Below are 15,581 nucleotides of genomic sequence, written 5' to 3' on the forward strand. Positions count from 1 at the left end.
ACATCGCAATTTTATTCACTGCGAACCCCGGAACACCTGATACACCAAATGGAGAACCTGCTGGGCTGTCCCTGAATATGATTTGGAGATGACCAAGAAAAAAAAAAAAAAGAAAAAAAAAAAAAAGGAGGGGAAAAAAAAAAAACAACCCACGTTTATTGTCTGTGGTTTCTCTGCCGCTTTCGCAGAGTACATTGCGGTCTATCGCAACAAAGGCTTTTTGCTCGCCTCGGAGAGATGAAAAGGGGACAGACATGTCCCTTCACTTCGGAAAGCCGCGATGCGCACACGGCATTATTGTGAAATACAACCTCGCCCGTACCCTGCAGCAGGGTTTGCTCCAGCAATGGTGTACTTCGGAGACCAATTTGTTTAGCTGATCACTGTCTCTTTGACGTGGCTGCAAATGTTACCTTTCTTTTTCAATCAAAAACACAGCAGGGTGTGCCATCTGTTTGGCACAGCCTTCGCTCTCTTCCCCGATGCCTTTTTGTGCAGATCATTTTACATGGCAATTTGCACGAATCTTTTATACCTTGATTTTGGTAAACATTTCTGCTTTCTTTTTTTTAAATAACATGTCACTCTGCTGAGGGTCTTCACTGTGGTTTTTTTTTTTTAAAAAAAAGAGGGTAAAAAAAGCAGTGTGAACACAGGAGTAAAATAGAATTAAAAGTATTTTAAAAAAAAATATTTTCTGAGCAAATGGCCGCCTGTCATTACATTGATTATTTAAAATAGACATGTTTACCAAGACTGGCTGACGCATTTTACACCGCTGTGTTCCACATCATTTTCCTCCTTATATTTTACCTGGCAGGCACAGCTAATCAGAAGATTAATTTAACCATTTGAAAGACCTTTTTAAAGCAGGTTAACAAAAAAATAGCCACCGTATTAAATTGTCATTATATAACAAAAGCTAGCAGTAAAGCGGTTAACTATTTTTTCCCCAGCTCAGATGCCGCTCGGAGCAATGAAACCCCCTAAAGCAGGAACAGATGATCAGCACCACAAGCCGAAGCCACGGGGATGCTCGCGGAGTTGTGAATGCTTCTCGGCATACAAATGAATTATCCTCATTCTTCTCCTGCCGGAGCATATAGGCCAGACCTCATTAGGATTCAATATCGCTCTGCTTTTCTAATGTTAATGTTCCAGTTATATAAGAAATGTGAAAAGGGGCTACGTATAGGAGGGGGACGGGGGGGGTGGTGATGCCACATTTATGGTCAACACGGTGCCGTAATTCGGAAAGCAGAACTTCATATTTTTTGAGGAAATTACCCTGTTTCCTATCTTCTCTCTCAGTCCTAACCCAGCGTTATGTCCTTCCCTCCCTCTGATAAGTGGGCTTTAATCGTGCACCTAACCCACAGTTACAGCAACTGCAAGAACAGGTTTTACGGCCTTTTTTTTTTAAAAAAACAAAAAAAAAAAAACAAAAAAAAAAGATTCCGTGACTAAACATCAGATTGTGAAACCTCCGAGTTCATTTTGCTGTGAAAGGAAACATCGCGCTTTATGTTAATAAACAATTGTAGGAGTTTTCGTCAGCCAGGAATAACTCAGACATTAGGCCGCGTTCTTTTGTCTGGAGAGCAGCAAGCCGGGTAATGAAAAGAAAACCCATCAAGACATAAAAATACAATTTATACCTTTTTATCAAGCAAAGAGAAAGTTGGTTAACGTTTGAAAAGGGAGCAGTAATGTATATTTATTGACAATTTTATTGTAATAATTAGATGTTTACACAGTCTGGACATTGTGGCTAAATCACTTCCAGCATGTTTATTTGTAAAGGGCTGTTTTCAGGGCAGTGCAGTAGGCTCATTAAGAAGACAGACTGCATTAAGATTCAAAGAAATTACTACTTCCCAGGCTTTGCTTCACTGCTTTGGATTTAAAATAAAATATATATAGATATATATAAAAAAAAAAAAAGAAAGAAAAATTAAAAGCCCAACAGCAATATCATCCAAATACCCAACAGTCTAGAAAAGATGAAGTAAAACAGAGAATATTTTCTCCTGTAAAGGAAACTTCATCTTTTCTGTTCCAAAATAATCTGGTATTGTATATTTGAAACAACATGCAACATTGTGGACGCCACTTCCAAGTGCCTCTTTGTGGCTCTTAATATATATCACTTCAACATTTATATTTATTTTTTGCACTCCAGCTAAATGACTACATGATATTTAAGACATATCTTCATCTTTTTACTTTTATTTTTTTTCAGGTAGTGTTGTTAGTTCACCTTTAGGAAGTCTTTAAGCCAGCGTTTGGTTTACACATTTATTTGACATGTAGGTGCCTTTTTTTTTCCTTCAGCCAAAGAAGGATCGCTTTCTCCTGCAAGTTTTTTACTAACCAGGAAACTACTGCATATGTTTGATTTTTTTGAGGCAAATAAACAGGTGAAACTTTTCTACTTAGTCTGGGTATATCTAAATTCTCTACAGAACCCTATCTGGGGGCTTTTTCACTAATCAATCTAAAGCCACGTTTTGATCTGGTGTGAATGTCACACACGCTAAGAGAGGCTAAGCACCAATTACAGATTTTTCTGGTTTTACAAAAGGTAAGAGAAAGGAAGGCAGCCGAAACAGAAAGAGCTGTCAGGAACGCAGCCTTGATGAGAAAGTCCTTCTACACCAACTTCTGCACAGAAGAGCACAGCACTGCATCTAGTGCAATATCCATTTTAAGATTTAAAAACTCTTTAAAAATTAAGGCAGTAAATAGGCTGTAACGTTGCTCCCGTCCAAGTACGTTTCCGTTACAATTAAGTAATCAATATGCAGTATTTATTGCTGAAAGATTATGCATAAAGAGGAGCACATAAAAGGAACCGTGTGCTTAAACCTTCCTGGCTTTCCTTTAGCTGTCGTTTAGCTGGAAAGAATGCTATTTTTCCCCAGAAGCAGACTTGTTAAATGCCATCCAGTACGTTCTATATAAATGCTGTCTACTCCCCGCCCTCACAAATAAAAACAAAGACGATAAAAGACATGGATGAAGAGATGTCAGTTTGCAAAGAAAATACTGGGTTATATTTCCTGAAAGCTGCACAAGTCAACTTACAAACTTGAAATATTACAGATTTAGTTTTACAAGTCAATCACAGCTATATATTTGGCCTCGTAATTACTGTCAGTTTTGACAGGGAAGGCAATAATTTTTTTTCCTGACATGTGAGTTTCAATAAAATCAGGTAGCGACATCACAGAACACTTTCTTACACAGAGAATTAAAAGGACTTCTCACGGAGATAAAGAATACTGCCAGGATTAAATATATGTCATACATTCAATTAAAGAGCATGAAAAAAAAAAAAAAGAGGACTCTCCTTACAGGTGTACCTGATCCAAAGCCTATTATAAGGATGAGAATGTTTCTGTTTACTTGAGAATGTTTCTGTTTACTTGAGTGGACTCTGGAAAAATCCCTTTCTGTTCTCAGAAGAGGGGCAAGAAACAACAGACAAAACTGAAGACTACTTTAATCTTTTTCTCTATTTCCTCAGACATTTAGACACCAAAGTGGTAACTAAAATTTAAGTACCTGAGGTGAATAAATGGCTACAATTTGAAATTGTAGCTATCTTGCTTAAAAATGCATGAGTGAAATGCTTTCCACGGCAATTAGAATCAACGTAATGTTGCACATACTCAAAATTGGCTTAACATCTGGTACAGCCAAACACGCTTTAAGACAAAGCAAGGTATATGATACTTGAAAGAAGCCTTTAACTTTTTAAAAAGATACTAATTGTGGGCCGAATTGATTACTGAGGTAATGAACTAACATGCTTGTTGGGCAGAAAATAGCGAACTCAGAGCCTGTGAAGTGGGATGAGGGGGATGAGGAACACGTGAACCCACAAAGCAGCGGCATTTTTAGTATAGCAGGCAAAGAAAAACTAAGACTGGACGTGTATTTATTCTGCCATTTGAAAGCAGTGCCAGCTCATTGCTGACTTAGAGAATTTCAGAAAACTGGCCTGGAACAGATCTTAGGAGGTCATTTAGCACATGCCCCAACCCCAAGGCAGGAATCGCCATGGTTCAGTCATTCCTAGCAGGTGACTTCATCCTCTGCAGGTTCTCCAAATCCTGCAGAAATGGAAATCACCGAATCTCCCCAGGCAAGCCACCCCAACGCTCCGCTGCCCTCACCATTGGAAAGCCTCACCTTCTGCCTGATCTGCCTCTACCTGGGAGCAATGTAAGCCTGTTATTTCTTGGTGTCCTCCGATGATTAACACGATCCCGTTTAGCAAACTAGGGGCGTAAGCCGTAATGTGAACAAACGATCACTCAGGCATTCCTAATGTGAGATGAAGCAACTGATTGATAAATAAAAACAATTTGGAGTTCCTTCCAAAGCTATGCGCTGTCACCCTCCCTTCGTTCGGAAGGGGTGGAATTACACACCGGGCAGACCGGAGCAGACACTGCGCAGGCTCCTGACTAGGCAAGAGCCATATTTCCTGCTACTTTCAGAACGTGCAACTCCATTAAGTCCTCAGGATTGGACTTAATTATGAACGCAATAAATTTGGCCTAGAGAAAATAGAATATACTGGGAGACACGGGGACTGTCAGTGGCCTATATACAGATGTTATAATTCTGTGTCAGTAAACCCATATAACAAGATAAATCCTCGTTATTACACACTTACTCCTTGGCTGAAAGGATAGAGACACAGCCAAAGCATTCATCTGCCATTGACAGCTGTCTGTAATAAAGGTTGCTGAAGACAGTAATAATATCTGCCCCTGTACAATTTAGATTTGGTAGGGAAAGGGAGGGGACACTGAAACAGGCGGGGTCAAACACAACTTTTCACTATGCTGGTGTACAGCTGGCGTACCTGCAATGTTTTCGGAAGAGTAAGTCCCCATTAATCCTGGCGTAATCAATCAGACCTCAGCCCAGAGCCTACAGACCATCAGTGTGTGAACTGGGAGTTCAAAATGAGTGGCACATAAAACACTTCCATCTGGTTACAAGAACCATCTTGCACCAAGATCTTCTCTGGGCAGCCGGAGATCAGAACCAGCAAAGCCATTCGTTTTGTGTTCACAATACTCCCCGTATTAAGTTGCTGGGCACAGAGTGATTTTGAACATCAAGGAATACTTCATGGATAAATTGGCATCCTGTGTGCGGGTGGATAAATCTTGGTGAGGGGTATCCTGTAAACCACAAAAATTAACTTTCCATAACACTAACAACTTGATTTTAAATCCCGTATTTCACATGAGTAAAGAGTTTTAGGAGCACTTCCATTGAAGCCAAGGGAACTACGTGGCTGAATGCTTTCTGTTGTCAATGAGGAGTTAATACTGTACCCTCAAATTAAGAATTACCTACATAACTTTCGTTAAGGGGGAGTCACATGGCTAAACTCCCTCGTTTCAGACTGTACATGCAGAACTGACTCTGTTTTCAAGAAGCAGACAGTGGAAAAGACAGAAGACATTTGTGTCATTGACAACTGCCTACATTTCAATTTTTTACTGTAATACCCGCAGAAATGACAACACTTAGGATGAGCAGAACATTCAAGAGCCCACAGACATAGGAAAGGCAGACACTAATAAGTATTATGATGAATGTAGTCTGAATAGCTACTGTAATTTCAGTTAATACGTTTAGCAAACAGTATGTCTACTGTTACTGTTAACCAGACAAAATTATTGAAATAATTGTCTGAATTACCACAATTAATTCATAATCATACACTGTTTACCAAATGAAATAAATATGCTCTCAGTAGCTGGTCAGTACTCTGTTCAATGACCCCTATGAGTCACTCTGGTCAGCTTTAGACTGAATTACTATAACACATATTCCCCGTGTCTCAAATGTTTTGACATCTATGGAAGGGTATTTTGCGTGAAGGCCTCCTTAACAGGGGCAACATCAACCTGAATGTGCAAAATAGAATTCCACTGAAATACGTTATCTTTACCATTTAATGCAATAGGCATGATGAAATCCCTTTGTGGTCCACGTATGCTTCTTGGAATCATCAGCTTGACTGAGGACACGTAAATGGGAACGTATCTCATCATGGCTTCATATGCCGTTCTGTCAGGCCAGGCTATAATTCAAAACCGCAACCCACACCTGATGGACAAACACCTGCAGAAATTGCAAGCTCATTGAATTTATTAGAGATCTTCAGCAGCAACACTGCAGCTGAAGGGCCCGAGATAATACTGAACATAGATCAGTAAGGATCACCTTTCAGCAAAGGGCCAACCACATAGGTCTTCATTCTCCACCGCTTGCTGTGGTCTGACACAGACCACCATTGGCACAGATTTAGGTTCACCCTCTCAAGCAGGGATTGCCTTTGCCTGCACCTGAAACATCAATTTGACCGCATTCTGTAAAAATTTGATGTTTCAGGAGGACACCTCATGGTACACATCCTCCTCTTCATAATTTTGTGTAAGTAAATGCATGCAGGAATACAATGAAGACAGAGTATTTACAGAAGTGCAAATCACAAACATGGCTCAGCGAGAGAGATTATTTTGGGTGATGTCTCTGCGTTTTGAAGTTTCACTCACCTTCTGAAAATTACAAAGCCCATGAGAGAAGACGCTTGTTTCCTAAACGCTGCCTTCAAAGCAGTGCTAGATACATCAGAGGGAAGGCAATTCTGGTCACAAGTCGATAACGACCTATAGGTGACCTTGGCTGGCTATCATAAGACAGTAAGTAGCTGAATAGGTAATCTCAGTCTCGAAGTGGCTAAGTACCCGCATCACCTATAATGTGCCAGTTTCAGAAGCAGAAAAGAAGGAATGGAGAGGAAACCGGTTAGTTTGTAGACCTTAAAAAACAGTTCTCATAGCTGGTCATGCAGAATGCCTATTTTTTTTTGTTAAATAATGGAAAACTAGACGCATAGATTACTCGCAACCCCCCCTTCATTGTGGTCTAATACCTCTAAAACTAAGTCCAAAATTAGCTTGAAAATAGGGGGGAAAGATGTTGCAAAAAATTAGCCTAGAGTATTTTATTGGTACAGGCAAACAAAAATTAGTGTCACAAAGGACACACAAATTTTGCTAAGAGGCACCTGCCACAATGCACCAAGAGTACTATCATGATGGGAAATGCAGGACAAGAGAGAAGATACGTTACTAGAATGGAGCCTTTAGATAACTGGAAATAGAATTTTTTTAAAAGCTAGAAATACCGTTTTTCTATAGTAAAGGCAGTGTGGCTATTATCAGCGTGCAAATGCCTTTTAGAAAGGAGAAACCAGCATCAAAACATGATTGTAAGTGACTATTTAATAAAACTCACTCCTTCACACACATACATGTGCATTCATGCCTGGCTGCCTTTAATTTAAATATAAGGAAAGAATGGCAGTCCTCTCGGAAGAGAGCAGCAGAAAAGGAAGAAGGTCCCTCTGCTTCCCTGATGCCTCGTGACTCTTTACAGATTTCATCTTTTCCCTTCCAAACCGAAATAAGTCTGAGAGGCTGATGACCGCCAGTGAATAAACTGAGTTGCCCACGCCTGTCAGGCTGCCTGCGCTCTGCTCTTCTCCTGCTGACCCTATTAGATTTGACTATTAAAAAGCAGCATTGGGCCATGTCAGCTCTTGGGTGGGAGACTGCCGAGGCATACTTCCATGCTGCTGGAATTTGAAAAGATTGATAATGATCCTGCATAATACCTTTTATTTCTCCCCCCCCCACCCACCATAACCCAGGCAGTTCTGCACGGGGCTCAGTTCTGCAGCGCTACGTACCCTGTCTTGTAGCATGAGGTGTAAAACTAAAATACCGATTGCCTGTGGCCGTTAAAAATCCCATGGCACTATTTACAAATATGCAAGCCATTACGGCAGACTGGAAGTGGCCAAACTGGTAATTCTATTCTGCCAACATAAATCCTTCCACTGTAACTGAATGTGGATTTTTTTTTTCATCCCGCAGCATAAACTTTAAAGTCTTGCTGTAAAACGCTCATTAGCCACCAAATATCTTTATGGAGTAGCACTTGCTTTACAATAGAGGGTGAAAGGAAATTTGTTCAACAGGTTGTGAGATACTGAGGCTACTTCAGGATAAAAGCTCCAACACATCAGTTTGCTCCAGCAGAAAATTGAGAGAGAGAGATTGTTTTTTAGTGGCATTTGAAACTATCTGTCTGCCTCTTCATCTACCACCAGCTCTTCTCAGGCTGCCTGTACTTTATTCTCCCACACATTGCTACAAGATGACACCTTGGATTTTTAAGTTTTTCCTGTTAATTAAAAGACTTGTTCATCCCAAAAGGCTGTGAAGAAGCTGACATTTCCAGTTTTAAATCTGACTCACGTTGGCATAGCTTTCAGGTGCAGAGGTTTTTTCCTGCACTTTGCTTTGAGCCCAGCTCTCTCTCAATTTCTCTGTGTGGTACTTGGGACTAAGGAAAATTCCAGGCAGCAGAAAGAGAATTGTCTAGATCCCGTTACAAAATTGCTCCTAAACAAATCCATAAAAGGCTATGATACAACAATTCATGGCCTATCGCTGCCTGATCTGTTTTACAATTTACAGGGAACATACTTATATTCCTTGGCACAACACAGTTGGATAAGAAAAGCGGCATCCCTTTGACCTGCCCACCCTGTCACCATCTCAGCCTCCCCTCTCAGCCTCTCTCCTTGCTCCCCTCCTGTAGCAAGGAGAGAGCGGCCAAGTCACAATTTCATCGTAGAAGCATGAAATACTGTGCTTACACCCTGCTTGACCCCGCGATCTTAAGCCCATAGTTTGAAGTTGGTTGGTACTGGTCCCTCACAGTAAGACACGGGATGCTGGGCAGGAAATGAACCCTCGAAAAGAGAGACACAGATTTGGCAGAGCACCCCGCACTAAGCTCAGTGTCAGTTTTTCTAAATAAAGATGGAATTAAGCAGATGCTCGTCTGAGAAATGTCAGCTTCAGAGAAACCCTGGTAAGTGAAGGTCCTACAGTTTATCAGCACATTGTGCTATGTAAAGTGGAAACTTGTTTATAAGGTTTCCATGCATACACTTATTCCCACTGTTGCATACTAATAAACTTTTCGTCAACTTGAGGGAGAGAGATGAGAGAAACATCAAATGGCTCATGCAGCTGAAGAGCACGACATTGTCATCTACCTGGGTACTTTCATCCCATGTTTTAATATTTCACAGCTTTCCTACAGATCCCAGTGAACTTTTATCAAGCCGGGGCTCTGATCTAGAGCCACAACTTCATTTTGCTTTACCTGAGATAGAAAAATAGATTTCTATCTTTTGGGTCCAGAGAAGTCAGTGCCTTTCTTTTGTTTAGTTCAGCTTATGGAAATAATTGCACCTTTTTCAGAAAGAGAACAAAGACCATTCAGCAAAAGACACTTTGAAATTGTATTGCCTGTTTTTGAGTTACTGTTTGAGAGCCTGATCCAGAAGCAACCAAATTCACCAGCTTCTCAGTTTCAGCAGTCTTTGGATCAGGTTCCAAAGCGTTATTCTTTACGCTCCTTCTAATGCTGTGTCATACGCCAGAGACAAAAAGAAGAAAGTTTATGCATTTGGCTTTGAATATAGAATAGGATCTTAATTAGCATTCACATTCAGATTAATTTCATTCAAAGAAAGTTTCTATCATTACTGGAGGAGCAAAAGGTAAGCTGGTACGCATCACTTCTCTAAATCTTATCCATAGATCTCTCTGATGGAAGAACTGGCACGTACGCTACCATCAGTACACGTAATTAGTGGCAGTATGCACAAAGAGGTATACCCTAACTAGGCGCTGGAAAAATACACGAACCAATTGTCTGTATATAGAAGTACATGAAAAAAATACTAGAGAGAGGCACGATGATATCCGGGTGCCTCTGCTATAAAAAGCATTTGTATTACCCTTACTTCTCTGAATAAATTCAAATGACAGCCCCATTTCATTTCTTCATTCAGTCTGGAGGCCAGATGGCATTAGAATCATTTACTTCACCTTGTTGTGCTTAATTACTACAATCAACACACTATTTTCCAAATTAATCATAACAAAGTAATTTCATTAGTAACACAGCAGGCTGTTGAATTATTAGCATCATAACAGTTTGCAAACAATTAAACTTTATTTGAACCTTAAAAATTTGCAGAGTAGAACATTATTGTAAGATCTAATGGCAGTATAGTACAAATCCAGAACAGAGCAAATAATCAAGTAAAACGCTGTACAAAATATGACTTACAATCACCTTTTAAAAAATTAGCTGGTTTTCTGTTTATGGAAAGGCAAGTGCAATCTAGGTAAACAAAGAAAATAAAGCAATTAGCATTTTCTGCCATTGAGTTTTGTTTCAGTAGTATTAACAGAGATTTTCTTCTCCAAAAAAAGGTTATGGCATTTGCACAGATTTACAGTAAACAACTCATCCGTGGCCCATTTCATGGTTTATTCCAAGACACTTCAAGTGAGTTTCGGGGCAATCTTTCACGGTTTGAATTTTAAGGCAGTCTGTGTACTAAAAAGGGGGGGAAGGAGAAGTACAAACAAAAGACACTCTCTCTCCGGCTGCCACCACCCAGGAGAGGCAGACGCTGGGCACCGGGAAGCGGCTCACCGGTTGGGAAAGGACTCCCTCTCCTGGAAAAACGGCAGAAGCGGCAGGGAAGGGGGAAGGGGACGGGGGCGGGGGGGGCTCGGCCTCCTCCCGTCCTGTGAAAATTTGCTGCCACCTACCGCCGCGGGCGCGCAGTGCAGCGCGGGGGCCGCGCAGGGGCCGCGCAGGGCAGCGCGCCGCCGCCTCCCGCGCAGCCGCTCCCGGCTCGGCAGCGCCGTCCCCGCTGGGGTCCGGTCCTAAATCAAGTTTCCCGCGTATGTAGTTCGTCTCAACGAGAAGGAGGAAGGGCGGGGGAGAGGATTTACTCTCCTAAAAAGTAGGTGGTGGTGGAATTCGGAATTACACGATTAATAAGGCGACATTTCGGTGGGCAGATTTATTACGCTGCCATGTTACACAAGAGAGAAGGAGCTTTTCTAGCCGCGATGTTAACGCTTCACATTCTGTACATAACCCACAAGCACACTTGATAAATTAAAGTAGTGAAAGATCTGAAGACCACAATCTATCATTTTAATGCTTTGCTGATAACGTACAGAATCAATTTCAATGACTATCTCTTTTTTAAAAAATTACAACAAAACTCCGTACCCTGTTTGACTCCTATTAGAATCCAGCGTACCGCCAAGTACCAGACATTAGCCACTGTAAAGCACAACATCTTAGTTTACTGAAGAGGATCTAATTCCCAGCCCAGACTAACGTTACCTTTTAACCCACGGTGCTTCCAGGGCCCGCCTGAAGCGTAAACAGCACCAGCAACTACAAGGGGACCTGCACAGGCTCAGCAATTCGCAGACGGGCTTGACCTGCCTCTTTGGCAGATTAAGGGTCTCACAAATCAAGTGTGTGGGAGGATTCAAAAAAAAAAAAAGTTGATCTTGCACGCTAATAGTAAGGCACATCTCCAAAACAAGAGGATTTTAAAATATTAACTCTGCCCAACCCCTCATCCACGAGTGAGAGTATTTTAGTGTACTTTTATTTTTAATGTTTGAACCGATGCTTTTAGCCACAAAGTTCTGGGTTTGACACTAAGACTGCAGGTAGCCGTTATTAACCCACGTAAAGCTGAAGAGGTCTGTTGCACAACTTGTATCAGAAATTCCACATACCAACAAGGTATCCAGATCTGACTTTGTGAAAGCATCTGTAAGGTACAGCTGAAATATTTCACACTACCACGGACAAAATTCATTCTTACCTGCCATTTAGCTGATGTTGCCTTCACAAAAAATTGTGGGGTTTAATATATTGTCTTTTTAGACATTTTCACCTAATTCACATCTCAAAGTCAGAACAGTATCAGGGCAGTATTACCACACAGGCGGATTTCTTACATCAGCAAAAAAGCCAAGCCTTCATTTTGTGGTAACAAAATATTAATTAACAATAACAATACTAAATGTATGAGAAAAATAAATCATTGGCTAAAACAGAATACAAAAACATTTGGAAACGGAATACCCTGAAGATCTGCAATATTACACATAAATTTCCCTTGATTTTCCTAGGAAACTGCATGAAATGTACAGTGATCCTTAAAAGGTTAATGTATGCATGAACTGAGTAATAGTTTTCTACTTTCGAAGTTCAGCTTAATTTTTCTAAAACTGAGGAACAGGAAAACAGTCAAATTCCCTGAAAGAACACAAACCTATAGCTATACAGAGTGCTGCTTAAGAAAAGATCAACAGGCACGATCTGGCTGCTTGTGCCCCATATGTTAATTACCATCTATTTCATTTCCTAGCATTACAATTCCATAAAAAGTGGCTAAGAAGAACATTTCCGCAGAATTGTGATCAATTATAGTTTTTAATGTTTAATACACACAAGGCAACGATCTGACTACATTCGCCGAAACCACAAAACGTGTACGGCAGAATCTTCTTCTTTCAGAGGCCGGGTCTGTAAACTGCAGCTGCACACCACTCTTGATTTCAAGCGCAGATTTCTCCTGATTAGGGAGAAGGAAGTTGAAAGTTCATCATTAACCAAAAAACCTCAAACATGCCTATCAAACCCAGCCCAAATATCTATCCCCTTCCACAGTTTTCTGCACAGATGCATACATAGTACTTACTGAAGTAACAAAACTAACTGGAAAGCACACCAATTTTATTTTACCAAAAAAAAAATCTGGAACAGGAACGTAGCTATAAAATACATCATCTTCTGTACACTGTGGTTTAATATTTCATACAGAATCCTAGAAAAAGTGCTTTAATTGAACCTTCAATATATTTTGCCATAATCTTTATGTTAACAGGACTCCTACAAAGGTTCCAGGAAAGAAATACTTATGAAACAGAGAACAAGGGAACATATAAGCCATTACAGAAGATTGGATTAAAATGTACTTACCCAGGCCTCTCAAATATCATACATCTCCATTATGTAGGCTTTAGGCACCAAGCCAATGGTTCCCTTCATTTCTCCTACCCACCAGCCAAATCTATTGTACTCCTAATTGAAAACAATATGCAATATTAACCTTTAGTCTGATATAAATGCAATAGAGTTTTGTATGCAACTCCTTATGGATGCTTTCTCTTCTATACAGTTATAATCATTTCAACTGAAAATTAAAACATTATATCTTTTTGTTAGAGGCATTCACATGCAGAGTTAGGCAAAGAGAGAAGTTAAATTTTAAAAAGTCCGGGCATAGTCAGGAAAATTTCTTAATTACGGCCACACTTCTCTATAACACCTACTAAAAATAGCTGACCTGTCCATCCTGTATTAATTACAAACATAAAAATCTTACCTTTGTAAATAAAATCTAATAGCACAATGTTGACAAAGAAGAATCAACGGGGATTCTTTCAGTATCACAAGGCTAAACTCTTAAGAAACTTACAATCAACTTATTTTAAATACTACTTCACTCAAACGTGAAGGGAACACTATATATCTAATACATAATTTCTTTCTACAGACAAAGTCTACTATTGCTTTAGGCTTGCAGAAAATTCTGTGGCAGATCTCATATGTCTGACAGATGACTAATGTACTTTTGTTTGAAATTTGTTTAGGCTTAGTGAGATAAATATGAAACAAAATGAATTATAATAGTTTAAAGAAATAATATCTTCCAAAAGCAATACCAAGTAAGAGTATTGTGGGATCCAAATTTAATTTTTTTCCTATGAGGTAAATATTTTAAGATCAATCCTAACAGCGGTTCAATAAATTGTAACAGCTGAAATTGCACACACACATATATTGAGTTACAAATGAAGCATTATTAAAACAGAGACCCCATTCAAAATGGAATGATTAGTAAAACAGAAATTACTTTGGAACAAACATGGAAAATAAAAAATACACAGATATCTGTGATAAGCAACATCTGCTTCCTTCTACGCTACTCTTCTGACGAAAAAAGCAAAAGGCTGTAGGATTTTGAATTAATGGTCCTACTGAGATGAAGCTATTATTTTGACTGTAGATAAAGTTTTTCAGTTATAAATAGTCAAGTGGAGCTTAAGGGTTAATGGAGTTTCATTAGAGCCTGAGCTATAATGATTTGCTGCTGGCATATTTGGCCTGGTCGAGAGTTCTCTAGGGTCCTATGAGGTGCTCAGTGTACTCAGCTCTCCCCGTGCTTAACTACGATGAAACCCTGTTGATGGCCCACTTTCATGTGGGCCCAGGCTTTTCTTTTTTTTCTTTTTTTTTTTTTTTCTTTTAACACGCTTGCATGTAGGCACACACACTTTTATATTTTTGTACTGTGGAAGGCTGAACACCAGTCTTAAATATTTTTTTTCCTTCTCTTCACAGTGAATTGCTTATTTAAAAGATTCTATCCTGCTATCCATAAAATACAGCAGTAAGTGTGACTTAAAGAAAATCCACATAAGAAGCGGCAGGAAAACCTTCATTTATGATGTGAACACACAAATGAGAAGGCTGCAAAAGTAATTCCACCTTCTTCCCCCTTCCACTGCAGAACAGACTGCTGCCGATGGCTCTGGTCTGAAAGTCTAGAGGTATCTGAATCTGATCTTCAGTGCAAACTGCCCTCCACAGAAGTTAAGAACCGCTCATAACCTTTCCCGTGGGTGTACACATCACACCCCAAATCCTTAAAGGCTAAATAATACCCTGACACTGAGGTTTATAATGTTCCAGATCAGCCTGTTTTAAAAAAATCTATGTTTTATCTCACAATACACTGGTTAAATATACAAACTAGATTTCTAGACTGAAGTGGGAAATTGCTGAAAGGAGCAGTACTCACGTATACTACTGGAATCTCAGCAATAAATCTCTCCAAGAGAAAGCAACAAAAGATTTTAAGCTGTTACATGGATCTCGTGAAGTGACTGACAGAAGTGATTAAGCAAGTTTTGCTAGACATCAGCCAAAAAAACAAACAATACATGAAATGGGGGAAGTGGCTTAGCTAAGCAGTCATTAAATTGCATATGACAAATGGCACAGAAAAAGCCTGCGGACTACATTACCCATTGAAAAAGTTCCACTTAGCAACACTACATGAACTTAGAAACAATTGTTTTTAAAGAAACAATTCAGATACCTCAAATTAAAACTAAAAGCGTGCTGTTGTTTTGAAAACTTTCTGGGTTTTGCTACTTACTAATACACCACTTACTGCTCTGGCACGAAGCTAAGTGAGAAGATGAAATGAATGTTGATGTAACAGCCTAGTAAACTAATTTAAGGATTCACTGCAACCATTATACCATACAGACAATATCGCAACACAGAAGCTTTTACTTTACATTACTATTCTTTGCATGGGTCTCAAGAGCAACATGAATCCCAATTAAACTATCTGCAGTCTACAGAAGTCTGAACACAAATATAACGCAGATACCTGTCTACCAAGAATATAAAACTTTAATCTCAGGTTTTAGAATAATTAGATAGCACTCCCTTTTAAACTGATTAAAGTACAGACATTTCTCTTTAAACTCCTA

At 39.7% G+C, this 15,581-nt stretch overlaps 1 protein-coding gene across 1 annotated transcript in view; it reads right to left on the minus strand.

Annotated features, from left to right (window-relative positions):
* Positions 1–11,116: 11,116 nt before the first annotated feature.
* The window catches only part of SKAP2 (src kinase associated phosphoprotein 2), a 121,141-nt gene continuing 116,676 nt past the window's right edge, over positions 11,117–15,581 (minus strand). Inside the window, exons 12-13 of the mRNA XM_074574899.1 lie at positions 12,994–13,095; positions 11,117–12,586 (exon numbers count right to left, since the gene is read on the minus strand). Coding sequence (XP_074431000.1) covers positions 13,003–13,095 — 93 coding nt within the window. The 3' untranslated portion in view covers positions 11,117–12,586; positions 12,994–13,002. The remainder of the gene's footprint in view (positions 12,587–12,993; positions 13,096–15,581) is intronic.

The sequence above is a fragment of the Larus michahellis genome, chromosome 2 (assembly GCF_964199755.1).
Source record: "Larus michahellis chromosome 2, bLarMic1.1, whole genome shotgun sequence".
Classification (NCBI taxonomy): domain Eukaryota; kingdom Metazoa; phylum Chordata; class Aves; order Charadriiformes; family Laridae; genus Larus; species Larus michahellis.